The following is a 27,885-nucleotide window of genomic DNA, read 5'->3' as shown; positions in this document are numbered from 1 at the left end:
TAGCAGAAGATCAGTTTTATTTGTAAACTCTTCTTTGGTAATCAAGAAGACTTAGTGTGAAAAGAAAGCAAAAGATAAAAATTAAGAGCAAAAATAAAATACACTCCAGATCTGAGGATGTACAGGACACAAACTATGGTAACCAACACAGAGAGAGAAACAAGCAGGAAGAAGAAACTGATGGTTTGGATCAGAGCCCCCTCTGGGAGAGGAGGCACCATCATCCGGCAGCAATTGTGTGCCCAAAGTCAGCAAGCAGATCAGCAAGCCAAGCCTTGCGGGGTCAAGTGGATTGCCCAGGTACAGGTTGGACAGTCGGCCTCCCGTTGCTCCTCGCGGTCTTTTTTCCCTTTTTCCTTTGCCTTTGTGGTTGGTTGTGGCAGGGCGGGGGGCGGCGGGTTGAGTCGTGGAGGGGGCGGCTCATCTTTACAGAGGGGGCTCACTGCAGAGAACGATCTCCAGTTCCTTGCGGTAAAGTTTCCCCCCATCGGACAGATTCATGATGCTCTTTCTGTAGTTGGTCAGCTGCTGGATGCCCATTTCCTGGCAAAGGGAAAAGAACAGGGGAGGGAGCAATGAAATTTCACTGGAGAGGGGAGGGAAGTTCAGAGCAAGGCTTTAGAGAACTGGAATGTCTAGCAAATGGCATAGAATGGAATACTTAGCAAATGGTCTCCCTCGGGAGGTTGTGGACACTCCTTCCTTGGAGGTTTTTAAGCAGACGTTGGATGGCCATCTTTCATAGATACTTTAGCTGAGAATCCTGAATTGCAGGGGGTTGGACTAGATGAACCTTGGGGTCCCTTCCAGCTCTACAATTATATGATTCTACAAACTGTAGCATTGAAAGGGGCCCAAAGGACCATCTAGTTTAACCTCCTGCAATGCAGGAATCATATAATGCACTTCTTAGCCTCCTAATTTAATGTAAAAAGACCCCAGGGTGGTCTGCTTATGGTCCCAAACAGTATTTGGGAAAGGGAATACGCAGAAAGGGAATTCTGTGGTGAGGCTCCCAGCTTTGATATCGTCTCCCCCTTAAGGTAGGATTGTCACCCTCATTGCTGGTCTTCAGAGGGCAAATGAGGACTCTTTTATCCAGGCTTCTGTAGTTTATTTATGGGATTTTCACCCGCAGCAACAATATGTGAATGAATATTTTAATAACTTCTTAGTTTTGCATTAACACTTTTATTTTAGTTACTGTTTTATTGATGTCTGTGTTATGCAGTTCATACCTGTTGTATATCGCCCCAAGCTGCTGTGGACGAAAGGTGATTTGTCTCAAAACACACAGAGACCAACACACACACACACCTAATATCATGAGCCCAGAACACAACAATCATCCCTCTTTCACTCCTACAAAGCTGGATACAAAAAGTAAATGTTTAATATAAGCTGAAAGCCAACTACACTGAAGTATCAAATCTTACACTTAAAAATTCCAAGTTCTGACTATGGGGAATGAAAAGTTTTTCACATGCAGTTTTAAGCGTATGAATTTTAAAACCAGAATTCTTCCTGAGGCTCCATTTTGAATTAAGCCTCCAATTGCTAGCAGTGCATTTGCACCAATAAGGAAAGGGTACTAGATGCCTCAAGACAGGGTGCAAAGGTGCAATCTTTCAGACATCGTTTTTGGGACAGATTTGCAAAGAAATTTTCTCACTTGATGTTTGTGCATCTGGCTATAATCTTCACAGTAAGTGCTTGGACATTCCTCATAATGTGTGCTCTGGGGTGAGGAGAGCCTGCCCCCACCCAATCTTGTGTGTTCTTCTCTCTCTCTCTCTCTCTCTCTCTCTCTCTCTCTCTCTCTCTCTCTCTCACACACACACACACACACACACACACCACCTTATGCACTCACTTTCTTGTTCTTCTCATAGAGATCTTTCAGAAGAGCATCTAATTCATTCTCATCAATGAAGCCGTTTCCATCCTGGATATTAATGGTAGGAGATAATAGAGAGAGATTAGACTATTCTTTCAACGCAAAAGATCAAGGCGCACTATTCCCCACCCCTGTAAGTCTTCTCTTCCTTCACTTGTAATCTGCAGCCACACCAGCCTTACTCTCCATCCCAGCTGCTTGAAAATTTTCTGCTTTATAGCTGCTTTCTTGTTTGCAACCCTCGAAATATAAGCATCGTCAAAGGAAAACCGTACTTTATTCGAACAAAGTGGTCAACTTGGCAAACTGTTGAAACAATATCAGCCGAATGGCTTTCTTCACACGCCTACTCATTGCCCCAAGGAGAACAGACCAAGCTGAGGCTCCTTTGGGCCAGAAGAGAGTTCCGTGCATGGCCAGCCCAAGACATTTTGGCCCCTGAGCCCCCCCCCCGGCCAGGGAAGAAGGGGTGAGTGAAGATCTAGATATTGTACCTTATCATAAAATGCAAAGATAGCATTGAATTCATCGGAATCTAGCTTCATTCCCTGAATAAATGAGAAAGAGAAATTGATTAAGACAGGGGTCAGCAAACCTTTTCAGCAGGGGGCCAGTCCACTGTCCCTCAGACCTTGTGGGGGGCTGGACTATATATTTTTTTGGGAAATGAACCAATTCCTATGCCCCACAAATAACCCAGAGATGCATTTTAAATAAAAGCACACATTCTACTCATGTAAAAATACCAGGCAGGCTCCACAAATAACCCAGAGATGCATTTTAAATAAAAGGACACATTCTACCCATATAAAAATACGCTGATTCCGAAACTGTCTGTGGGCCAGATTTAGAAGGCGATGGGCCTTAGTTTGCCTACCCATGGATTAAGATAAACAGTAGGAAAGCAACCCCACCAACATCCCACCACCACTTTTTTTTACCTGAAACTTAAGAAGGAAGTTCTCTTGCACAGGCAATAGTCTGCAACATGAATGGGATAATGTCAGACAAAAGAAGGTACAGCGTGACTTTTGCCAGGAAGAAAAGGGATCGGCACCACCTCTGAATAGGTGAGTTTTGTCTGTCAGTTCCAGATGCATTTTGCTTGGGGCAAACTTTTAGATGGAATGTGGATTTCTGGAGCTGGGATGATAGTTGGAAACTGGACCGTGTCTTACTGGGATTGGAGACATTTGCCTCAGAAGTCCTTTTGAAACATGGTCATCTTACAGGGACAAGTGGCAAGAAACCCCTCTGCTCAAGATGTGGGTTAAATGGGTGTGACTGTGAGGTAGGTGAGGCTGCGGGCCAAATTTAACTGGGCCATTGTCACCCAGCGTGCTTCGTGGGTGAGTCAGGATTTGAACTCTGGTCTCCTGGATCTTAGTCTGACACACTAACCACTATTCCACACTGATCCAGCCTTGCGCAACCTGGAAAATGCCTACCACCTCATTCTTTTGGACTGCAGCCCCCATTGGCTGTGCTGGCTGAGGGTGAGGAGAGCTGTAGTAGTCCAAAACAGTGGGTTGGGGATTACTCAGGAAGAAACTCAACTATTCACACTGGAAAGGTACCTTGGAGATTGCGCCCAGAGAAAAAGAGATTCTACACTTATATTATTCCTGCCATATGGAGGGGTGTAGGGAGGTCTGAGGGCATGAGAGCATTGCTTGGGAAGGGCAGGAGCAGCAAACTCTCAGTCAGAATCAGAGTTTTCCCTGCCAGAAAAGTGACAACCAAAGAAATATGTTTGGCTTTTTGGGGCTTATAACAATGTGATGGATCAATGGACTCCTTTGGAAAGTGGTGGACTCCCATTCACTAGAGATTTTTAAGCAGAGGTTGGACGGCCATCCGTCAGCTGTGATTCCTGCATTTCAGGGGGTGACCGAGATGACCCTTGGGATCCCCTCCAACCCTATGGATTCTATGAATCTTACCGTGACATCTCCGACAGGCAGAGCTTCCCATCCCCATTCAAGTCAAACATTCGCAGCTGTGGGGTCAGAAAGCGACAGTCTGTGAGTGGCTCCTAAGTTAAAGGTTTGGCCTGCAACAAGACACTCCTAATGATAGTAACAATAATTTTATTATTTATATGCCACCTGTTATGGTTCTAGGGATTGCTTGTGCGTAAATTGCCTTTACTCGTGGCTGTCTTGCATGGTTGAACCCTTTCTGACAGAGGAGCCTCTATCTCGTGGCTGCCTCAGTCGCTGGCAGAATCCGTCAGTGGGCGTTTCTTAAACCTTTTCCAACATAAAAGCTGCTTGACGCCCAGTCTCCTCCCCTGTTGCCTGCGCGAAAGTTTTTTGCGCACTGTGGGTGTGGGCAACGGAGCACTTGTCCCCTCTCCGCTTGTCTCCTGCGAAGAGTCCTGGAGCCAAGTCTCCGCTTCCTCTATCTCTTCCCCTTCTCCACTGGTGTTACGCTGATTTCCTTCCCCAGCGTATGGGCTATCCCTCCTCCTACTGGGACCCTCTCCACCATCATCCGGGAGCCCTCTCACCTCCCGCTCCGATGGCAGTTTCCTGACACCACCCATCTGGTTGGATTGTCCCAGCCACTCTGGGCAGCAGTGGAGGAAGCCGCTCGGGTGCCTGGGGCGCACCTATAGGAGCGGGGGCGAGGGCGGGGGGCACCACAGGGTCTCCGGAGTCTGCCTGCCTCCTCCCACTCAGCTGCCCTACAGCTGGGGGGGGGGAGGCAGTGGGCAGACCGTTTGGGCAGTGCGGCGCCTACGTGCACCCAAGCCACCACATCTCTCCCAGGAGAGATGCGTGGCTTGGGCGTGTTGCAGGCCCTGCGGTGAGTGCCGCCCGGCATTTCGTCACCCCCCTCAGTGGTGACACCCAGGGCAGACTGCACCCTCCTTCCTCCACCCGTGACTCTGGGTGGCTCCTACCAGGTGGCCTCTTTTCATTGCCCCTCTGCAATGCAATGCAATGTGAAGTGTATTCATATTACCACCTTAAAGTGCAGTGAAGCTGCATTTCACAGCTCTTTCTCCTTTAGCTGTTCAAATCAGCACAGCTTCATTTGTGTCAGACTTGTTTCTGTTTGTGTACACACTATGGGGCATTGACAGGGCAGGGATGTCTCTACCCCATGCAAAGGTCTCAAGGACCCTGTCAGTATGAAGCTGTTTGCAAAACAATGGCATCAAACAGTAGCATTTTACAATGAAGGACAGAATACACATGCATTTGGGATAACGACCACAGATTAAAAACCCAGAACTGGATCTGCTGGGAGAGCACAGTCAATCAGAGTGTGAACACAGCCTCTGCTGAAATCAGCAGAGGTAGCACAGCAGCCCCTGAAGAAGCCTACTTGCGTCCTCTTCTCCAGATTCCCTTGGAAAAAAGAAAACGGAAGACACTTCTGGTGTCTTTGGAAAAACAAAACAAATTGGCCAAGGTTAGGAGTTGTAGTCTAAAACACCTGGAGGGCACCAGGTTCAAGAAAGCTGATGTGGACTGCAGCCAGAGAGGGCACTTTTAAAGCCGAACTAATTAGTTGTGGCAGGAGCTTTTGGGGGATACAGCCTATGGCGGACAGAGGAAGCAACGGACCTCTCCACCCCCAGAGTAGACCTTCCTATTCCCAGGAGGCTTCTTGCACTTACGATGGTCTGTGTATATTCTTGCAGCTTTGGTTCGTCGTAGGGCCGGTTGGCTTTTTCAAGCAAGTCCGAAAGAAATCCCTACAAAAAGATAAGGCATGAGAAGGCACAGATTGATTTACAGCCCCATTGCAAATGTGCCCACTCAGAACTAAGCTCAACTGTAAGCTCAACAGGCCTTGATGTCCTAGGAAGCAAGCACAGAAATGCAGAAGAAATGAGGCATCCTGGGGAGGACTCAACTTTTGCTGAAAAAGGCAGCCAGAACTCTCCTTCCTGCATAAACACCACCACCACCACCACCACCACTGACCCCAGCCCCCAGTGACAGACAAGACTGTAGGGGAAGCAGGCAAAGAGAATCCTGCCGCACAGTAAGGCCAGACATCTCCTAGCAGGACATCACAGTAAGAAGTGGAATGAGCTGTGCAGAAAAGCCGCAGCGCTGCCTTCTAACAAGAGACTCTTCCATTAACCAAAACTGGCTTCTGTTTGGTTTAGAGTCTTGATTTGTAAAATGGGGGCAAGAGGCAAATGTTGTGGTAACAATAAAGAGCAAGAAGCATTTGCACACGAGAAGTGCTCTAGAAACTGTAAACAAGTGTGCAACATGCCTTTCAGTGTGACATACAATCATAGAACTGTAGAGTTGGAAGGGATGCCACAGGCAGGGGGTGGCTTTTGAAGAGGGTCAGACAAACCTATGGAGGAGGAGGTGGAGGCGAGGAGGAGATCAGTGGCTACTACCCACTAAGGCTATTTTCTTCCTCCACAGTTGGAACCAGTATGCATCTGAATGTCAGTTGCTGGGAATCACAAGCAGGGAGAGAGCTGCTGCTGTGCTCAGGTCTGGCTGGTGGGCTTCCTATTGAAGCATCCGGCTGGCCATGGTAGGGGCAGCATGGCAGACTAGAGGGGGGCACTTTGGCCTGATCCAGCTGCCTGATCCTTTCTTTTGTCCTTGGAGTCCCCTATGAGGAGGAGCTCCATTTCCCCTCCAGTCCTTCAGTCCACAGCAAAGAGTTGCTGCAGAGTCTATACCTCTTGCCTGCTCCATGCAGAGATTTGGATGCAGCTGGGGAAACACATAAGAGCATGGCAACGTGATGGATAGGGAGGCCATTTTCAGCACAAACAAAATATGTTGTTGCCACTGTTTGGATCCTTGTTGAAGCCGCCTCTTAGTGCCGCTGCTCTTCCTCCCACTCCGCCATGCCTCAAGTGCTAAGGACAACAGCAGTATCAGAGCCGTGATCAATGGATGCTTTGTGAAGAGCAGGGGAGGGGGGTCGTTGTTATAGATTAGTGGTTCAAAGAGTGAATTGCCAGCCACAAAATACCCGGGAGAGTCAAATCTCACTTCATCATTGTGCTTGCACAGGAAAGCCTCTCTCGACCTCAGCTCCCACCTATAATGTGGCCATCTTAACACCGGCCAACCCTACAAGGCTATTACAAAGAGTACTGAAAACCAAAGAGAAGTGCTTTGAAGATGCTGAGCACTGATATTGCACAAAGGCTATTTGTGCATTAGAAAATGTGTGTGTGTGTGTGTGCATGCAAGTATGTAACTGGCATTAACTTTTAAAAGATATTTATCCCTGTGAGCCATTTTGCATCTGGTTCTATCTTCTCCTAGCCCTGACCTCAGCTCAGCCCACCTTGAGCTCATTGGCTTCGATGTAGCCACTGCGATCGGTATCATACTTCCGCCAAGCCTGCAATGGAAAGAGCACAGATTTGTCACAACAATTGCATTTATATTGATTTTTATACATTTTGGGATTTATAACCCACCTTCTCACAAAATGCCCCAAGGTGGCTAAGAACAGAAGCAGCAGCAGCACCAATAATGAAGAAAATAACAAATGAATCAGCAGATTAGGAAAAAGCAATAATGAGCCGGTAACTGAAAATCCATCAGAGAGCAGTTCAATCAATTAAGAAATGGTCTTTGGAGCCATCCTGTGTCACAGAGCAACCGCTTTCCAAATATTCAGTATCAGTGGGAAAAGATTCTCAATATTGTTTTCATCTGGAGAAAGGCCAGCAGAGTGGAAAACGCTGTGTCAAGGGTTCACCTTCATTATTGAAAGAATGAATATTTTAAGCACAAATTATTATAAGCAGATCAATTTTAATATTTAATTGCCTGTGCCTGTCACACAACTTAATTTGCCCATTAGCTAACAACAGATGGACTCCAGTTTCATTTCCCAACACAGTATTCATTTCCTATTATTCATTTTAATTGCTTGGATGGATCGCTGTTTCACAGCTGTTGGATGTATGTCTCAAGATGACGACATATCAGTAGCGTTTTTATTTATTTATGTGCCTCTAGGGCAGACAGCACCTATTTGCTTCCAGGGAGAAGTTGCCCAATGCCAACCTTACGACAGCCCTGCTGGCCTGGCCTCCTCTGCTTCACTAAGTGGCCGTAGCCCTGTAGCAAAAGTTCTGGGGCGAACAGGCAGGCCCGTTTCCAGTTGGTGCCTATCTCAGAGATGAAATCCTGTAACTTTTCATAAGACAAATGTTATTGTGTATTTTTTGTCCTGCTCTCGGTGCTCTGCAGTGCAAGAGGGCCTTTTCAGATGGCAATAATGTGGTAACATTGGGGAAGCAACACAGAATAACTAACAAAGCAGATTGATGTGGATGGCCCAGTACAAATCCACTACCAATCACTCTTACAGCGTCAGCAGAATCTTGCAAAATTCACCTGCTAAGAACAAAACCCACCACAGTCTGGAGGAGCCCCAAATGAGTTAGCAGGAGCCAAGTTCTTCTTACCTCCATGAATTCGGCACTGGAGCCAACGTGCTGCCGGAAACAGAGCAGGAAGTTCTCCTCTGTGGGCAAAATCTGTGCCAGCTGGGTGTGGAAAGGGGAGGAAAAAGAGGCAGGAAAGGCAAGTCAACTTCAGAGAGAGAAACTGGTTGAGAACAGTGTTGACGATATCAACAACAACTGCTTAAGAGTATGTTCCTGGTCTCCTTTCCCCTGACCTTCTGTCTTGCCATTTTTCTAGGAAAGACTATAGTTCAACTTGGACAGTTTTGGAGCAAGCCCACTTTAGATCACTGAAGTGAACTGCTGCCACGCCAAAGGACTCCTGGTCACAGGGTAAAATGACTGGTATTGGAACAGCATAATCTAGATTAGGGAAGCTGCTGAGAAAAATGCTCAGGAGGATTCCTCAGAACAACCAAGGGCCAAACTAGATATGATGTCCATTGTACGAATGCACTTAACACACACATTTTTGTTATTTATGTAGCAACTGCAGTGAGGCTTGAACAGCCTCTGGAAGAAAACACTTAGGGATACAGCACCTGCATGGCCTGCAGAAGGTCCCGTATTCAAATTCCGGTGGCATCTCTAGGTGGGGCTGGGAATGTCCCCTCTGATTCACCCTGGAAAGCCATGGTGGCCGCTTGGTATTATGCTAGATGGACTTCCTCTTGCTGCCTGCTGTTCTGCATTCTCCAAGGCTTTAGTACAGCCTTCCCCAAGCTGGTGCCCTTCAGATGTCTTGGACTACAACTCCTGCCAGTCCCCGCCATAGGATCCTGGAACTTAGGGGAGCATAACCATGCTGATGAGGACTGATAGTTGTGGCTCAGAACCAACAGAAGGCACCAGCTTGGGGAAGGCAGCTCTAGCAGGGCTGAGGCAAACAGCAATAACAGTGTGGAGATCAGTCACCTCCTCTTGCCCTCCTGAGGGATGGTGAGGATTGGGCCCAGAGGGTAAGAGCAGCAAGGAGGCATGGCAGTGGCAAGAGGGGCAATCTTCTTCCCATCAGGAGATCTGCAGCATTTCCCCTTTACTGAGTTTGTCCTTGCCTGCCTGCATATAGGCAGACTCAGAGCAGTCATCATGCAGAGAGGGGCGAGCATTCTGGCGAATGCACAGGCTCACACCCTCTTCAGGGCAGGGGGCTTCTGGACTTCTGCGGGGGGGAGGGTGTCACACAGCTCACCTCAGACATTTCAATTTTCCCATCGGCGTTCTTGTCGTATTTCCGCATGAACTCCTGCATCTTCTCTGCAACATTGACATTTTTCGATTCCTGAGAAAAGAGGGGGCACGGCTCACTCCTCTGATGCAGGCTCAGCTTGCAGGTGGGGAGAAACAAAGCCACTTCTGGGCTCTGTCCTGTGCCCAGACCAGCAGGTGAGCTGCATTTCGAGGAGAAATGGCATTTGGGATCCATAAAGGTAAAGGTACCCCTGACCGTTAGGTGCAGTCGCGGATGACTCTGGGGTTGTGGCGCTAATCTCGCTCTATAGGCCGAGGGAGCCGGTGTTTGTCCCCAGACAACTTCTGGGTCATGTGGCAAACCAGAGCAGCACACGGAAACACCATTTACCTTCCCACTGGAGTGGCACCTATTTATCTACTTGCACTTTTACATGCTTTCAAACTGCTAGGTTGGCAGGAGCAGGGACCGAGAAACAGGAGTTCACCCCGTCACGGGGATTTGAACCACCAACCTTCTGATCGTCAAGCCCAAGGCTCAGTGGTTTAGATCACAGCGCCATCCGCGTCCCACTTGGGATCCATACACCTCCCCATTGAGTGCAGCCCCGTCCCTGGCAGGCTTTGCTTTTAAAATCCCCCAAACATAGATGGAACAGAAGTTGTCACTCAGAAACACCTCTGGGGGCCACAGGTTCCCCCAACCTTTGCAATAAAGCAACAGTGTTGAATAATAAGAATATGACATTTTGATTAACCCAAAGGCAAAAATTGCAGCAATGCAAATTTTAAAACCCAGTTTAGTCCTTTCTTTTAGGGGTCAAGCTAGATGCTTACTCCCAAGTAAATGGGCACAGAACAGCCTCTTTAAGCTGAAAACAGGAATAGAAGCAGAAGTTAATGGACGGGAGAAAGAAAATGCACAGGTCATTACCATTCCTGCTCCCTTTCTGGCGCTCTCTAGCTCTTGGAAGAAGCTTTCCAGTTCTTTGCCTTCAATGTAGCCGTTTCCTGAAAGAAGAAGCACAAAGGGAGCAATAAGGAGCATCCGAAGCTGGAAAAAAGGATAGCAGAAGGCATCTCTCATCTTGCTTTGAGTAACAAATGAACGTGGCCTGTGCTACCCTTTCATCCAGCCATGCCTTCACCTCCCCACCAAGGATGTTTCCACACTGACACGCCAGGCCAGGCTCTGTACACACCAGTGTCCATGCACGCATGAGTGCCACAGATCAGAGTCTTCCATGTATATTTTTGTGCACATTCATTCACGCATGTGAGCTTTCAGTTGAACTCTGCCTCAGTTTTTCCTATCCACACTAGTGGGTTGTGCTTGATGGGGTATGTAGCCCCTCCCCTCAATGAGTACTTCCCCTGCCCTCCCTGAGTTCTGGAAGCTTGAGGTCCATTGAGGGCATGCCTAGAGGCATTCGTTTTTTGGGGGGCACAATTATTATTATTTTTGAGATACAAGTTTTCTGAAATGCCAGACTTGCACAAAACAGCCAGCTAATCAAGATACAAACATGTACTGCCATTCATGTCAAGAAATACAAACCTTCACAAAACCAGAAAAGCAGCCCCTCCCTTGCTTTAGCGGCACCATTTCACAGCCATGATATTTTACAGCAAAATGCCAAAAACAAAACAAAAAGCTTTCCAACACTGGAAATGTAAAAAATACATGCACCACATATTTACTGTCAAAACCAGTTGGTCACTGCAGAATAATTATTTAAAAATTAGTATTAGTTTCTTGCCAAGTGACATCAGTGACACCTAAGTAATCCCTGCGTAATTGTTTTAAAATTTAGGATCGGAGGGAGAAAGGAAAAGATTAACAACATAATCCTAGATCTACTCAAAAGTACAGCAGAATCCTAATTATGTCTGCTCAAAAGTAAATCCTGTTGAATCTAATGGTGTTTACTCCCAGGTAAATGGGATGAGGATTGCAGTCTTACTCCCAGAAAAGTTAATATAGGATGCCAGGACTAGATTAAAAACAGGCTATGAAATAGACAAATAAACTGCCCTATTCAGCAGCCCAGGAAAAATTAAACTTGTATAGCTCATTATGTTTAGAAGAAGAAAATATCAACACATTTTAAAGGCATCATAAGCTGCATTTACACTTTTATATTTCTCTTCAAAAAACATGATTGCAAATAAGAAAAAAGTGTGTGTGTGTGTGTACAGATTTGTTATAACCACCACAGAAATTGTTAAATGTATGTGCCTACCAAGATGCTGCCTATATGTGTTCTTTGATTTTCTGGAACTCCTACTGGATGTACACAGAGAGAGAACAGTGGGAGGGCAGGCACATGTGGTGCCACTGCTGAAAGCCAAAAACTCACTCAACGCCCATGATGTGTGCACCCCCTTCCCCATTATATGCAGTATCTGGGCAGCAAAGAGACAGAAGCAGGAGCTCCTCCTGGTGATGTCCAAAAAGGTCACTTGCCATTCATTGGCTAGAACTCTGCAAAGTAGAGTCCACTGAAAAGACTAGCTCAGTTCACAGAAATTGTGACACAAGGGTAGAGGTGTTAATGGATTGGCTCATATCTTCTGATTTAGAGAATGGAGGAAGTTACTTTAAAAAACAAAAAGAAAGCTAAGCAACCAGGGTCTCTGGTGGCCTCGAGGTCCCCCCAAATCTGATCCTTTCTGCCCAACTGTTGGCAGCCCTGAGCGCACACTAAAATGTCAACACACATGTAAAAAACCCCCAAACAAACCACCCACACAATGCACTTCGGTATGTCCGCAGTTGAGTAACAAGCAATTATATGTTGGATTTTTTTTTTTTTGCTTACCAATTTGTCTGCTAATCAGGAAAACTTGAATTAAATGAGGGAGGGGGAGTGTGGGCTGCTGCTTGAATGAGGAAAACCTTGTGTTGGACAATGTGGAAAACATGCATACACAAGATGCCTTGACTCCATTTTAAATTACCTTGTGTAGACAGCCTCTGCCACCCAGGATTGAATCACTAATGTAGGAGCCAACCTGGCATTCAATAATAAGTGGATGGGCTAGAAAGAGTGGATCCTTCTCAGACTTGGCCTCCTGAGTTCTCTGCGCAGCACCAGTGTAGGCTTGTGGGGATGTGGAGGATGAGTAGCTGTAGCTAACAGGGATTACATCTCCATCTCCCTTCCGGCAGGATGCAGTTTTTAAGTATTGGGACATACTGCTGGGCATTGAAGGCCACCACTCTGCTCTGAGGTTGATTTCTGAAGTATTTCTGAGAACCCTACTATGGAAGTTTCTGGCTGATGCTGTGGGTGCTCCCGCTGAAGCCTGTGAGATGTGTCATTCTATAAGGCCCCTTTGAGACCCAGATGTAGTGAAAAGTAGGGTATAAGCTTAATTAAATAAGTAAACCCAACACCATTTTTTCTGAGTGGTTAAGGGTCTATGCTCCATCTTGGCCCACAAGAAGATGCAAGAGAGCTCCTGGAAGTAAGTGGTGGCACATTTGTAAGACATTGAGGCCAAACACACCCACACCCTTTTGGATCTGCCATGACTTGGGTATCAAGAATTCTGCAGTTGTGTCACTTAAATTTGTAGAATACATTTCAGTTATTGCAACCTGAGTATGTGGACCAGGGGCTTGAAGGGGGGGGGGGTGTAGCTTCCCATATGCCTGCTGGACTCTGGATCCTTCATGGCTGGCAACATTTAGCCAAGGGAGACTAACCAAGAATTGAGAGTGCGGCCCAATGAGGGAGGGGAGGTTAACTTCCCAGTTATATAAATTCATTTAAATACAGAAATCACCACCACAGTATTTCATCTGTTTCAGCAGAACTATGAATCCACACCTGACTCCCAGTGAGAGGCCAGATTCTCCAGTAAGGAACTGAGGTACGCCCCCCCCACACTCCTAGCTGACAATGAATGAATTTGGGAGGAGCTGGTTTGGTCACCATCAAGCAGCTTGTCCAATTAGCTGCTAATTTCTGTCTCAATGGCTGACATATCTGTCTGCTCCCTGCGTTGCAAACGCTCTGCCAATAGAAAGCTGGCTCAGCAGGCCAAAGGCTTTCTAATTCCCTCTTTCCTCTATGAAAGTTTCCGCCTCTCTGACTTGAACATTTCTCTTTTGTGCTTTTCTTTGAGTACACTTTCAAATATTGTTTAAAAGAATTTAATGGTAGAGGCTCAAATATCAAAGAATTAAAAGGAAAGGCATGGTTATACCTACTGGGCCTCATTCTGCAGGGAGTCCAAAAAAAATCTGGTTTTCATATGGCATCCCTTAAAAATCATTTGGATGAGGGGTTTTCAAAGCAGCAGAAAACTCTTTCATATAGAAACAAGCTGCCCAGCAAAGCCCTTATTAAATGGCACAGAGCTCACTCTGATTTCTCCACAGTTGCTGCTGCTGGCTTGGCAAGCTTCTTTTTGAAGGACAGAGGCCCTCTTCACTTCTTCTCTTGAATGAGACTAAGGACATTCCAGATAACAATGGCTTAGTCTAGATTGTTAAAGTCTCTTCCTTAGGGGCTAGCTACCAGGTTGCAGTCAGTTTTACAAACCTCTCTATTGTTAAACCTTTCGGTTAACTGGGGAAAATACGCGACAAACCTTCACTCTAACAATAACCCTGTGAGGGAAGTTGCTAAGGAACCCATTTTAAGAAAGGGGAACTGAGACAACTTGTTTGAAGCCACCTCAGAATCTGCAGCTCAGTGGCTACTTGAACCCAGGTATGGCAGATGTATATGCAACACCCACAGCTGTGTGCATGGAGCTGTTGCAAGTCAACCGGTCTGTGTGAAAAGCATGAGTCATTAAGAAAGTCTGAAAACACTCTTTCTGATTTGAAGATATTTAAAGCAGGGTAAGAAGAAGGACAGATAAACACCTGTAACCAGCAAAGGTAACACAAGAAGCAATTGATTATGAATTGGTTAGATTATTCCCTCTCACGATATAGAACATAAGAAGAGCCTGCTGGATCAGGCCAATGGCCTATGGGGAAACTGGCAAGCAGGACTTGAGTATTCCAAGCATTACTGCCTCCAACCATGGAGGCAGAGCATAGCCCTCATGCCCAGGGGTGTGGGACGGGCTCGTGAATCTTTAATACTGAAGATCGAAATTTGGCTGAATCCTTCAGCAGTGAGAAGGAGTGTCTGTGGAGGCTCCGTCTTCTACAGAGCTACACTTTGAAGCCAGAATCTTGCTCTAGAAGGCCTGCAAGTGTCCCTTCCAACTCTGGGGATCCCAAGCAGGATGGAAATGAGTGTTCTGAAAAACATCTTTTAATGGTATTTCTCATGCATAGACAGGGAGGCTTAATATGCATTTATTCATACTCCTAGAGAAGTCTCACCAAATTAGGTCAGCTGAAGCAAGGCTCTTATAAGACCTGACTTACTAAAACAGTCAATGCATTTTTAAATTCCTCGCAAAAAGTTCTGCTACGCGAATGCCCTGCAGGCCATCCGGGGGCCTGATTAGCCTCTCAAAAGAGGGTCTCATACAAGTCAGCCAGGAAGGCAGAAGGGCACATAATCTCTTCAGCACCATCAACACAAACTGTGATGGCTCCTTCCAATAGAGTGCCATTGGAGAACTGTCATTTTGGGAAGGTACCAAGCCTTCGTTCGATGTATTACCAGGTGCAGGATGGCTTTTCATGAGGTGTTGGGGGAAACTGCAACACTAAAGTTTCATAATGTCAGACATGCACAGGTATCAGCATTTATAAACAGGAGAGTCTGAATATTCAATGTGTCTCTTCCTAAGCCTTTGGACTTCAGCCACCAGCTTCAAAGGAGAAATAGCCTCAGGCTGGAGAGCCAAATTTAGCCCTTTGGACTCCCCCTAGGCCACACAGCTGGTTCAGAGCCCCAAGAGGCTTTCGGGAGCAAGATGGAAAGCAGAGAGAGCGAGAGAGAGCTGGATGCTTTCCTTGTACTGGTGACCTTACACCAGGCATAGGCAAACTCAGCTCTCTAGATGTTTTGAGACTACAATTCCCATCATCCCTGACCACTGGTCCTGTTAGCTAGGGATGATGGGAGTTGTAGTCCCAAAACATCTGGAAGGCCAAGTTTGCCTATGCCTGCCTTACACTCTGAATCCCTGGCAACCTCTCCCATGGCTTTTATGTGGGCATCCCTAGCTCATCTCACAATAGAGGTGTAAGGGTTCTAATTTGTTCTGCTTTCAGACTGTGGCTTGCTTTCATTAATAAAATCCTTAAGCATGTCTGTTTCCTTTAGGACTCAGAAGAGTGGTTGCCAGAGGATTTCACTGGACGCCTCCTGAGCATCCGATGGGAACACTACTAGCAGCCCTGCCATTAGGCTGGTATACACTTTGTGACCCTCCAGTCCTTTGTAGGCATGTAGTCCTCGGAAAGGACACCTTCACAAGATTTGCCTGGGAGTTAAAAAGCTGCCTATCACCCAAATATGCATCTGTGGTCCTTGAGATGTTGCAGTGTTGCAGGACATGGCAGTATGAGAGGAGCTGGGATGGGTGGGGAGGATGGTTTTCTTTAATTCTCCCAATATCCTTACGAAAAATTTATTGTCCCCTCCTATAAATGCAATGCAGATCAAGTAATGAAAAGACGATCCTGATCATGCTGGGTAAACTGTCTTGTTCTTCTTTTTGTTTTGTCTTGAGTTACCCATTAACTACCTAAAGACAGTTGTAATTAAGTGGTATATTAATTGTCAAAATAAAAATGCAATTTGGCCAGCCCTGAACTCCCCTGGCACTCCCTCTTCCACCCTGACCTTTTCCAGCTGCGTGTGGCACAAGAAATCAGCCTGCATGGGCAACTGCTGGGCCCCCTTTTCCCAGGTCCAGGAGAAGGAAAGCAGCTGGCAGTGCTTCACCCATTTCTCCTCCAATGGGCACCTGGGTAGGCAGGAGGGGCTGGCTGTTGCCTGTCCTGTCTGCACAGTGGGCAGCCCAGTCATCATTCTGACTCCTGGGCTGAAATCCAAGATCAGCATTCTATTTGGGAGTGCAGCGAGAAGGATAATAGATAGGCACAGCATTTTATAAAACCAAAATTGATAAGCTCCATCAATGCCATCATTCAGCCAGTAATAGATGAACTCTTGGAGGAGAGCCCATTCAAAATGGAGCCTGTAACAAAGGCAATAAATCAAAATAATGTGGTAGTTAATTATTCTTTTGCCTTGTTCTGGCCTGCTGCACAGCCGTAAACCTCAGCTTTTCAAAAGTGCTGTCCTTGGCTCTGAATTGCAGTATAAACCAAGCTGAGATTTTATATTCAAACTTGAAATACATAGCACTTTTTAAATCCCTTACGCAAACCCCTTTACACATTAGAACCCTTATAATGCCTTGCAATTTCCAGGGCTTTTGTTGTTGATATCAGTATTGCAACTCTTCCTCCAAGGAGCTGAGTGGTGTATGCGGTTCTCTTTCCCTCACAACAATCCTGTGAGGTAGGTTAGGCTGCAAGAGATTCATGGCTAAGTGGCAATTTGAACCAGGGTCTTCTCCCAGTCTGAGTCCAGTTCTCTAACCGCCACCACAGAATGGGTTGTTGCATTACCAGAAGGAGGGACTCTGCCCTGATATGCTTCTCCTTCCCAGCAGTCAACCTTCCTAGGCAAAGCAAACAGAACTTCATTTCAGCATCTGCTCCACCTTGACTCCTACCAGATTTAGAGAGCTTCACCACAAACCATCTTACCTTCCTGTTGCCTGCCTGCATTTTTTTTTAAACTATATATGAAGAGTTTGGATAACTCAAAAGCCTTGCAGACTCTTTTGTGGACATTTTGATTGGTCCTACTAATGGCATCATCGAACTGTGGATTTTGGATTTTTTATTGTGGCCCAATCTATCTAATTGTGGAGATACAGGCTTTATTTTTATTTTTTTAAGAAATACAGTGGTACCTCTGGTTGTGTACTTAATTCGTTCCGGAGGTCCGTTCTTAACCTGAAACTGTTCTTTCTTTCTTTTTTTCATTTTATTTATTTATTAACATTCTTATATTACATCGGTAAACATTGTCATATTACATTACAGGACATACTATAATATAATTTCCAACATGTATATAAAAATTATATACAAATTTTATATACCTAAAAATAAAATTAAACAAACAAACAAAAAAGAAAGAACAAAGAAAAAAAGCAACTTTTTCAAAAAATCGTATACCGGTACATACCAACACACTAGACTTCCTGTCTTTCCCATTGTATATTCCTTTTTTACAAATGAATGTACTCTTATTATTATACAGTGGTACCTTGGGTTAAATATGCTTCAGGTTACATACGCTTCAGGTTACAGACTCTGCTAACCCAGAAATAGTGCTTCAGATTAAGAACTTTGCTTCAGGATGAGAACAGAAATTGTGCTCCGGTGGCGTGGCAGCAGTGGGAGGCCCCATTAGCTAAAGTGGTGCTTCAGGTTAAGAACAGTTTTAGGTTAAGAATGGACCTCCGGAGTGAATTAAGTAGTTAACCCGAGGTACCACTGTATATTTCTTTACATATTATCTAATACATTCCTATATCAATATGTGCTCTTAGTCTTATTTCTCAACTCAGTCTCACTCCAACATGAAACTGTTTTTAACCTGAAGCACCACTTTAGCTAATGGGGCCTCCTGCGGCTGCCGTGCCGCCGCCACGTGATTTCTGTTCTCATCCTGAAGCAAAGTTCTTAACCCGAGGTAATATTTCTGGGTTAGCGGAGTCTGTAACCTGAAGTGTCTGTAACCTGAAGCGTCTGTAACCCGAGGTACCACTGTATATGTAAAATGCCTTTCAAATGTTTACTTGGATTTAACAAGAAATAGCACTTAAATAAACTGGGTTGTCAGTGGTCTGCTCCCCCATCAGAAGAAAACTGAATGTGTAAAATACTTCCTTTAGATAAATGTGTCCCTGCACATTCTTCAGAATATCCTGAGGCAAAATGTGCTTCTGGCACACTTGACAATATGGAAGAAACAGGCACCTGCTGTTTGGTGTTTTGATAGACCAACACTGAGGCCTGCTGTTTCTCAGAGTGGGCTGTGGGGTGGGGTGGAAAGCGGAGGGGACCCTGTGGCACTCCAGATATAGTTTGGCTCTCATCATCCCAGCCTACTGGCAATGCAGGCTGCAGGGGCTAACGGAAATTGGAGTCCAATGACTTCTGGAGGGCCACAGGGCAGTTACCCCTGCCAGACAGAGGCTCTAGTGACCCATTCCTCCATTTTGTTTTTCAACCCAAGGAGCCAGGACAGGAGGAGGCTGTGTCTAAGCAAAAGGAGGGCAGGCAGGGAGAGGCAGCAGCTTCCCCCTTCCCCCTCCTGTTGTTTTCCAGTACAAAATATCCCCCCAGCATCTTTTTCACCTGCATAATGAAAGTTATAAGGCTCCCAACCAAATATATAATCATGCGAAGGAAACAATGGGTTTCCAGTGCAATGTTTTCCTTGTGGCAGCACCTGGGGTGGGGGTTGTTGAGAGGGATTGGTGGCTATGAGGAGGCACTTACTCCTTCCTTAGCCCTGGGTCACCCTTGCAGATCCCCTTGGTTATTTAAAAATGTCTCTCCTCCCTCATTGGGTTCCAGAGCTGGAAGTGAGCCCAGCTGAGGGGTGGGGCTTTTGGGGGGAGACGTGGACTCCGTTTTAGGTTAGCTGAAGGGGAAAGGAATGAGTCTTCTTCCCTTTCCTGCCATATTCATTGTATTAATTTATTTTGAATATTTCTAGATTGCCCCCTCAGGGTAAAAGCCTCTCAATCCAATGCGGCCCACATACATACTTGAAAATATCAAAATGAAAACCATCCACTTATATTAACAAACTAAAATAGCCATCTAAAGGCATTAGGCAGCCCCAGCGGGCACACACGTACATCCTGTAACATTTAAAACAATTGCAAGGAAGTCAAATGCTGTTTAAACAATAGGATGCTAAAAACTCAGCTCAACATTTCAGCTGAAAGCAGATGGAAGCAAGTGGGTTTTCAAGGCTGGTTCAAAAGCTAGTGATGATAGAGCCAGCCCTATATCCCTTCAGATGGGATTCCACAAGTATGGGGCCAGCATCAAGGACCAGCTCTACCATTAGGCATAGTGAGGCAGCAGACCTCAGGCGGCAGGTGCTGAGGGCGATGGATCAGAGAGGACCGCCTATGCCATGCAGTCCATCCAGCCACCCAAAAAGCCCTCAGGTGCAGAGGAAGACACTGTCCCACCAGTCAGTGTGGAAGCAAGATTCACACACCAATTCAGTTGGCCTTTGCATGTAGAATAGGTGCAGCATCTTGGCCTTAGGCAGCAAAATGTCTTGAGCTGGCCTTGGAACTCTATTTTGTCCAGTGTGAGTTTGGGACCAGATGCTTGCTGAGTCTCTGCTCACATTGGCCCTAAGCAACTTTGTACACAGGGCCATCGCGGGCTCTGGGAATCGCAGCAGTCCTGAAGATGAGTCCTGCTGGAAAGCCTGAGATGGGCGAGGCAAGTGTTTTCTTAAAGCAGGTGGCATTGTGTAATTGATCTCTGATGGGCCCCCGAGGGAGAACCTTTAATCAGGGGAGGTTTTACTGGCACATCCCTGTGGGGGTGAGCAGCCAGTGAAGGAGTGTGGGATAGGGTGACACAGAGCAAGCCTGCAAACAGGGAACGTTAAGCCATGGCTTTGGAAAGGAGAAAGTGTGAGCAATGAGAAGATGGAGGGTGCTAGAAAGAGACCTTGCATGCTCACAAGAGCAGTAGGAAACTAATAAACCACATTCACACAACTTTGAGTGACACACAGTCAACATGGTTAAATTAATTTACTCCCACCTCCAACACTTGTTATATGTAAAGTAATTACAGTGGTACCTCGGGTTACAAACATCTCTGGTTACAAACACTTCGGGTTACAAACTCTGCTAACCCAGAAGTAGTACCTCAGGTTAAGAACTTTACCTCAGAAATCGCGTGTCGGTCTGTGGTGCAGCAACGGCAGCTGGACACCCCATTAGCTAAAGTGGTACCTCAGGTTAAGAATGGTTTCAGGTTAAAAACAGACCTCCAGAATGAATTAAGTTCGTAACCTGAGGTACCACTGTACTTTAACCCATGATTCGGGAGGCCTGCCTTACACATGAAGCAAAGTGAGTACCAGTTCAGAACACACAAGTAGTTTCTACTTTTACATGTGTTCTTATGAACGTGGTGGGGAGGGGGGAACTTGCTGCAGATAGAAAACTAGTGTATCAGGGTTTGGCCTGCTGTGCTTGGCTTCTACATGTGGGAAATTACTCAGAAGTACACTAATGAAATGCAGGACTCTGCCCCCACTGTATTCCAAAGTTATGTGCAGTTTTCTAGCTTATGAGTGGTTTGTCATCCTGCAGTTTGGTTGTGAGCACCACCCCCATCCAGCTTTGCTGATACCATTCTTGCCCCTGGGTCGTCCTGCATGCCTCTGAACCAAGGGGAAGACAAGGAGGAAGTGGCTTATCACCTCAAGGGGCTTCAGGAAGCACCAAGGTTGAGGTAGGACATAACTTGGTGAGAATCCACCATTATTAGGGTCTCCAGATTTTGCATCCTCTGCGACATCAGCTGTTGATGCAATGAGAATCATGGTGATGCTTTGAGCATCCTGAGTATATTGTACATGGCTTGATTCATCAGAAAGATAGATAAGATAGAAATTGCAGGGGTCCTCCGATATAATAATGGGATTACTAAGCAGGGACAGTATAATTTCATACTGATGCCAAGTCCTTGGTTTCTGCTCTGATCATTGCAAGCGAGGTGATGTAACCGAAAAGCTGTGCTTAATGATAAGTTGCCAAAATGATTATATTAATAACAGGTTAGATCTCCTTAGCTCCCCTGGGAAGACCCCCCTCCACACATTGAATCACCCTCAAATTACACGGCAACAACATATCATTTATGTCTGTGTATGTGTGTTTGTTTGCGGGGTGGGGGTGTCGTGTTTGTTTTTAAGAGGAGCTTACTTGAATTGACAAAAGGTGTCTTGGTTGCATTCACCCTTTAACATGCATCCTGCTCAAATTTAGGAGGAGGGCAACCATGGTTGGAGGGGTGTAGATAGAGGGGTACATGGGAATTACAGGGGCCAATCTGAAATGCAGTTCTTTTGGGCATTCCATCTTTCTCTTTCTCTCCCTCCCTCTTTCTCTTGTATTCCTCATACCTGCCTTCTCCAACTTGGTGCTTGTCCAGGAGTTCTGGACTACAACAGCCATCCACCCCAGCCAGCATATCCATGCTCCCATCAGCCGCAGCCTCAGATGGTTGTGGGGCTGGTTGGGGCTGATGAGAACTGTGGTTGAAAAATCTTGGGAGCACCATCTTGGTTCCACAAGTAAAACTGCCTTACAAATCTTACCAATAGGAGGGACTGAGAGGGACTCCAGCTTGCTCCTGCTTGCTCCCCAGAAGTGAGGCAAGGCAAGGCCTGGCGACTCAATGAGATCAGGCTAGCACTGCTTAGACTGGCTTTTTCTTGCTTGGTGTGACCTCCTTGGCCAGTGAGGTCAGCTGACCGTGTTCAGGTTGGAATGACAGTCTAGGGTGCCCTGAGTCCACTGAGCCTCATTTACCAGCTTTGCTGACAGGCTGAAGTCCTGGTGGTACAGGAGGCAAACTGCTGCAAAGTGGCTGCAGGAGACACCCTTGTTGCCTTACAGAAAGTCAGGAGGGGGATCTTGCTTTGCTGCCTCTTCTACCAATCAGGCATTTAGGATAAGGTCCCACATGGCACTGCTTTGACAACAAGGTATATAATCCACAATGCTAACAAGGTTTAGCCATACTCAGACATTCTGTTCAGAGTGAGTGAGAATGAGTATGCTCTGCTCTGCCTGCCCCCCACCATCAATCATCCTTCATGAGCTGAAGGATAGTGCCTGAAGCAGGCAGCCTTTTTCTGTCAATGCAGCCTTTCTGCATGGTACAGAAATCAGGGAAGGAGGGAGTTTACCCAAGGAGAGCAGGCTCCCCACTTCAAAAATTATCCCTCCAATGCATGGGGGTAATGATGATGAGGTGGGGAGCGGTCCTCCCTCTCCTTCTTTAGGGTGCCTGAACAGGGCTATGTCTTGCTGCCTTTCAAGAGTGAGCCTTGTAGGATTATTGCCATGCTCCAGTCGCATCCCAGGGGTGGGATTGTGTTGCTGCTGGAAAGTCAGAATCCCCTGTGCCCTCAAAGAGAGAGAGAGACCCCCCTGAAGGAGAGCAAGGGAAGTCTTTCTTTTACTAAATGCATTTCATGGAGTGGCTCTTAATCTCAAGGAAGGAGCAAGAGGTTGAGCTTTTTGAACAACGCAAGGAAATACGATCACAGCAGCTTAAACCAACTAACCAACCATACCTCCAGGGGTTAAGTGGGGAAGGTACAGGGGTCTTCCAAATGTGAGATTGCAAGAGAAACAGGTGGTCTTGTGAAGTTCAGTTGACAAATGCAAATTGGGTACCTGGTGCAAAATATTGCAGGCGTCATGCGTTATCTAGAAAGGTTGCTGGAACTCAAGAGAGAGTCTGCAGTCACTGTACTGATGTTTTTGGGAAATGTGGTTCACAGTTAGCAAATTAAAGCCCAGGACACATGAAGGCAGCAATTTTTTAAAATGTTACCTTTCCTGCCTACAGGGCCAAATAGACAGATAGAGCCACAAAGTCTTGAACACTTTGTGAACAGTCCTGGAATCAATTCTTGATGAAGAGTGATCTAGAAATATTTGAATCAATTGATTAATGTCTGGTAGGATCATGGTTCCAAAGGGGTGCCTTTGAAAGCAGTCTGGAAATTTCCTCTGGTCCAAAATAGGGCAGGCAAGTTTGTTAACTAGGACTGCATGGCATGGTAATGTTACACCAGTGTTTTTTGCTCTGCAATGTCTTCCAGTCCATTTCCGGGCCCAGTTCAAAGAGCCACCATTAATCCATTAACCTTTAACAGCTTGGGACAAGGTGACCTGAAGGACTGTCTCTGCCATATATACTTACCTGGACATCAATATCTTCTGAGGTCCTTCTCAGGGTCTCCCCAACAAATAAGGTAATGCAGCTGGTTTATAGGGAGAGGATCTCTGTGGCGACTTTCATTGCTTATAGAGCCCCCTTTTTATGTTTCCTGGGTTTTCAGTCTCAATATATTTTAGTGACATTCAGATCTTTGGTATATTCTTGGAGTTTCAAGACTGATGACATTTTGGTGCAGCTGTGAGCTCTGTGGTATTGATTTTGTATTTTGCTGGTAGTTTTCTGCTCTATTAGATTTTGTGGTGCTTTTATGGTTTTATTATCCGGCTTTATATTTATTTGCTTTAATTTTTAGTGGAAGCTTCCCAGAGAACATATGTTATTAGGCTGCCATAAATAAACTAAATAAAAGATGCCAGCATGCCTTCCTTCTTTAGGAGGGGCAACGAGGTCAGCTTCCTCCTTCTTTGAGAGCTTCCAGGCTGTTGCTATTTTGGGGTGGGATTCGGTTCACATACTGGCCAATTCAGGTTGTGCTTGGGAGAATGTCATGCAAACAACAACAAAAACCCTCATTCCCGAAAAGATCAGACATTCTGAGATTCGGAAAGTGATGGGGAAATGCACCAGCAAGGACAGACTAGCATTTGCTTGATGCACCATTGTCAGAATAAATGCTCATTAAATAGTCAACACTGCTTAATTTCCCTGCAAACAAATCAGGGTAAATAATCAATAAACAAGCCATCTGGAAGAGGACTTGCTTGGTGCACTTTAGCCACAATCCAGCAGCGAGTTATGTGAGCTTATCCCCAATCAGTTTCTGTAGGCTTAAGCTTGCCTCGCCCCACAGGAGATCACAGGCTCTGAGTGAGCTGAAAACGCCATCCCGCTTTTCGCTCCTCTCCTGTCAGCATCTGCCCAAGGTGAAGGTTGCTCAGTTCCTTTTGATGTACAGACTATGGTCTGACCACTTTGCTAGGATTTTTTGTTTCAGCTGCTTTGAGTTTCTGAGTTAGGGCTGGGCAACCTCTTTTCTATCAGGGGCTGCATAACCTCAGAGGCAATCAGGTGGGGCAGAACTGCATGCTGACAGCTGAGGCCATGGTCAAAATTGGCTGGAGTTTACAGCCCTGCAGGATTACACAGTGACCCCCTCTCTTTCTTACACACAGACAGAGCAAGGGAAAGTGGGCCTGCAGTTGGAGGGCCACTTGAAACAAACCCTGGATCCCTGCTCCTTGTTTGTCCTGAGGTTGCTGCAACCATGGAGAATCATAAAGTAGCAAAGCAGCCACAGAGACCGGTCCATTGTTATGCAACTGGCCCACCCACCCACATGCTTCACCTTCCCAGCCCTTTGATCATCCACGCCATGCACAATATGCCACAGAAACTCATTGTTTTGAAAGGACATGCTCCACTTAAGTGGCTCCAGCAAGAAACCCACCCAGTAGCACACCACAGGGGAGCATCATGCACACCCTACCGCATACTGGGGTGTGCCTTCAGCCAGTTCATCTCAGAGGAAATTCTCTTCCCTGTCACCGGTGTGGCAACTGATGCAGTCAAAACATGCACATATATAGGGTGGGGGGGTTTAATTTATGAAATTTTTGGTTCTCTTTCATTTCATAAGAATAAAAGAGTCAGAAAAGAACCTGGTTAGATTTATCCCTATGGCCCCAAACCATGTGAACCTCTTGCCTCCAGCAACAGTATCAGGGAGACTGTTTCACCCCTACAGCTGAAATTCTTAAAGACCACCTTCTTCCAAGTTCTTCTTTTCCTGAGCGTATCCCATCATGGCTGGGAGAGGAGGCACAGCAAAGGGCTTAAAGAGTTTCAGGATATGCATGTATCCCCCTCTCCCACAGATAAAAACCTTTTCGGATCAGCGTTCTGGATAGCAGCCATCTGTTCCTGTGTTGTGTTAGATGTTAACAGCCACCACCTCGGGCACCCAGTGGCTTACCTCATGTGAATTACTTGTAAGTGGTGCTTAGAGGCAGGTTTGCAGCTATCTAGAGTAAAATCTTGCTATGCCGTCTTGACACAGTGACTAGTGGGGAAAACATATTGTACACAGAATTCTCCAGAGCTCAGATCAAAGGTTTCTAAATGATAATGGACACCCGCAGGGGGTGTTATCAAGACATGGTCACAGGACCCTTTACAATAAGGCAAACTCCCATCATATTGCAATCATTGCCCTTCTCTACAGGAGCACATGTTTAGCTGCACAGGCACACACAACCCAACAGGAGAAGCCGCCTCAACTCTTCCTAACATGGAACAGGATCTCTAACCAGACTTACTTATAGTGGCAAAAAGTTTATGAGCCTCCAAAGTTTATGAAAATAAACACCAGGAAGTCTAAAACAGAAGACTGAGACTATACTACTCTAAAACATATTGAATTCTACCAACTGAAACACTTTTCAACTTACCCACACCCATTGTGCCCACTCTCATCAGAAGCATTTCCACTCCTCTCTGCTCACTCTTTGTCTCACTATTTCCAACTCTCGTTTACTACAGCTAACAAAAGTGAACATTTTATAAAACATAGACACTTAAAAACCGACAGCAACCCAATAGCAAAAAGAACAGGCAACAGAAACCACCTTTCTGAATTCTGCCTTAAAAACCACCTTATTGCAGCCCTTTAAATAAAAATTCAGGCAAAGTAGAAAGAAACTTAGCATGCCTACTGATTAGCACTGGTCATTTTAAGCCACTGATCAATCTCCTCCAGCCACATGTTGGCACCGAGCAATAAAACATCAGTTGTTCCTAAAGGCTAAATGAACAGAAGTTTGTGTCCCTCTTTTCATTCTCACTGACCATCAGCATCATAATGTTTCCAGATGTCCAAGAACTGGGAGGCGGTCAGCTCTGCCAGGTGCAGATAAGGGGGCTGCTGCTTCCCTGCCATGAGCGAACTGGTCCTCAACCGCGTTGCTCTCTTGTCTGCGTTCAGCACCAGGAACTGTCCAGCTGCCTCTCCAGCTCCGTCGCTGCCCTCTCTGCCTTTATAAGCCTTTCAAAGCTTGCAGAAGGAGGCAACGTCCACTAGAGGGCACACGGGCTGTTGAGGAGGCGGCGGCGGCAGAGGCAAGGGAAAGAGTGTGTGTGTGTGTGTGTGTGTGTGTGTGTGTGAGAGAGAGAGAGAGAGAGAGAGAGAGAGGTGTCTGTGCCAGTGTGTGTTCTAATCTGGAGGTTCTACAACCTAATGAAAGCAAAGTACTCTGGTGCATGACAGATGACAGGGTGGGAAGTCTACATGAAATATCTGAGTTACATCCGTTAAACATGTGCAACTCCTGGTTTCTGAACAGGGCAGCTAATCATCTGAGATAGTCTTCAGAGTTATCAAACAGACCATGCAAAGTCTGTCCCCCAACAAAATCCACCAAAAATGAAGAAAAGCCATGTCATTTGTCTTGGGGCAGCAGCAGCACATGGCAGGATTGGCCTAGGGATTTGTAGCATTTGCTGGGAATGGAGAGGGCCAAAAAACAGGAGCAGGTGTAGCTGCTCCTGCGAAGTGATTCCTCCTCTGCCTCTCCTCCCCTGCAGCCCCACAGCTGGAACCTGCCTCCCCCCCTTTGGACACCTTCCACTACCAACAGAGGATATCTGAACCAAACTGCAATTAGTTCTATAAGATTGTTCACCCCAGAGTTTGGAACATTCTGCATTTTGGACAGAGCAGATCCCAAGTATTTCAGACCCTTCCCATTACCTTCTCTGACTGGGAATGTGGCTACTGCTCCCTTGACATCCAATGATATACATGGGGTAGATTGTGGGGTGGCATGCAACAAGGTTAATCAGTGGGAGACTTTGCAGTAAAACTGGTGAGGCAGCAAATTGAGGGCACGTTTCCTGGGCATATGGAGGGTGCGGGTTGGTGAAGGCTGGACTGCATCACGACTTGCAAAGGGAAAGCAACTGCAAGAGGCACCCTAACGTCTCCTGGGAAAGGGCTCCTCAACTGGCACCTGCTCACTGAGGAGGACATTGCCATAGCCACCTCTACCCTCCAAGGGTCAGCTGCTCCTATCCAGTCCTTTGCAGTACCAGGATTCGGTCAATGGGCTCAGTCAATCACCCCAACTGCAGTTTATCCAGAATTTCACAATACTGTGGCAACAGAGGCCATTGGCTTCCCCCCCGGGCTCCCTCTTTTCTGGGGTCATCCATTTTCTGCTGGCTAGTCACTCAGCCAGACAGCCAGTCCTTGTGACAATGGCACATTGCAGGAAAGGTCCCTGCTCCTCCTCCCTCCCTCCCTCTAATTGCACTGCCTCCTCTCTTTCTCACGCACACTAAGCATCACTTGACCCCACCAGCCCTGCCAGCTGGCTCATTTTTCACACAGAAGAGTCCCAG

At 46.3% G+C, this 27,885-nt stretch overlaps 1 protein-coding gene across 1 annotated transcript; it reads right to left on the bottom strand.

The window, feature by feature from the left end:
- On the bottom strand, positions 1-26,532 carry CALB2 (calbindin 2). The gene is made up of 11 exons (XM_083453224.1): positions 26,335-26,532; positions 10,447-10,523; positions 9,514-9,603; positions 8,322-8,402; positions 7,187-7,243; positions 5,529-5,606; positions 3,841-3,896; positions 2,839-2,878; positions 2,392-2,445; positions 1,874-1,945; positions 1-543 (listed from the first exon to the last, which is right to left on the bottom strand). Exons 1-11 carry the CDS (start codon positions 26,423-26,425, stop codon positions 427-429), a joined length of 813 nt encoding a protein of 270 aa, XP_083309350.1. The 5' UTR covers positions 26,426-26,532; the 3' UTR covers positions 1-426.
- Between the last annotated feature and the right edge of the window lie 1,353 nt (positions 26,533-27,885).

The sequence above is a fragment of the Podarcis tiliguerta genome (assembly GCF_965153285.1).
Source record: "Podarcis tiliguerta genome assembly, chromosome: 8".
Taxonomy (NCBI): domain Eukaryota; kingdom Metazoa; phylum Chordata; class Lepidosauria; order Squamata; family Lacertidae; genus Podarcis; species Podarcis tiliguerta.
Note: the sequence above shows the minus strand (reverse complement) of the source record. Positions and strands in the feature narration are given on the sequence as shown.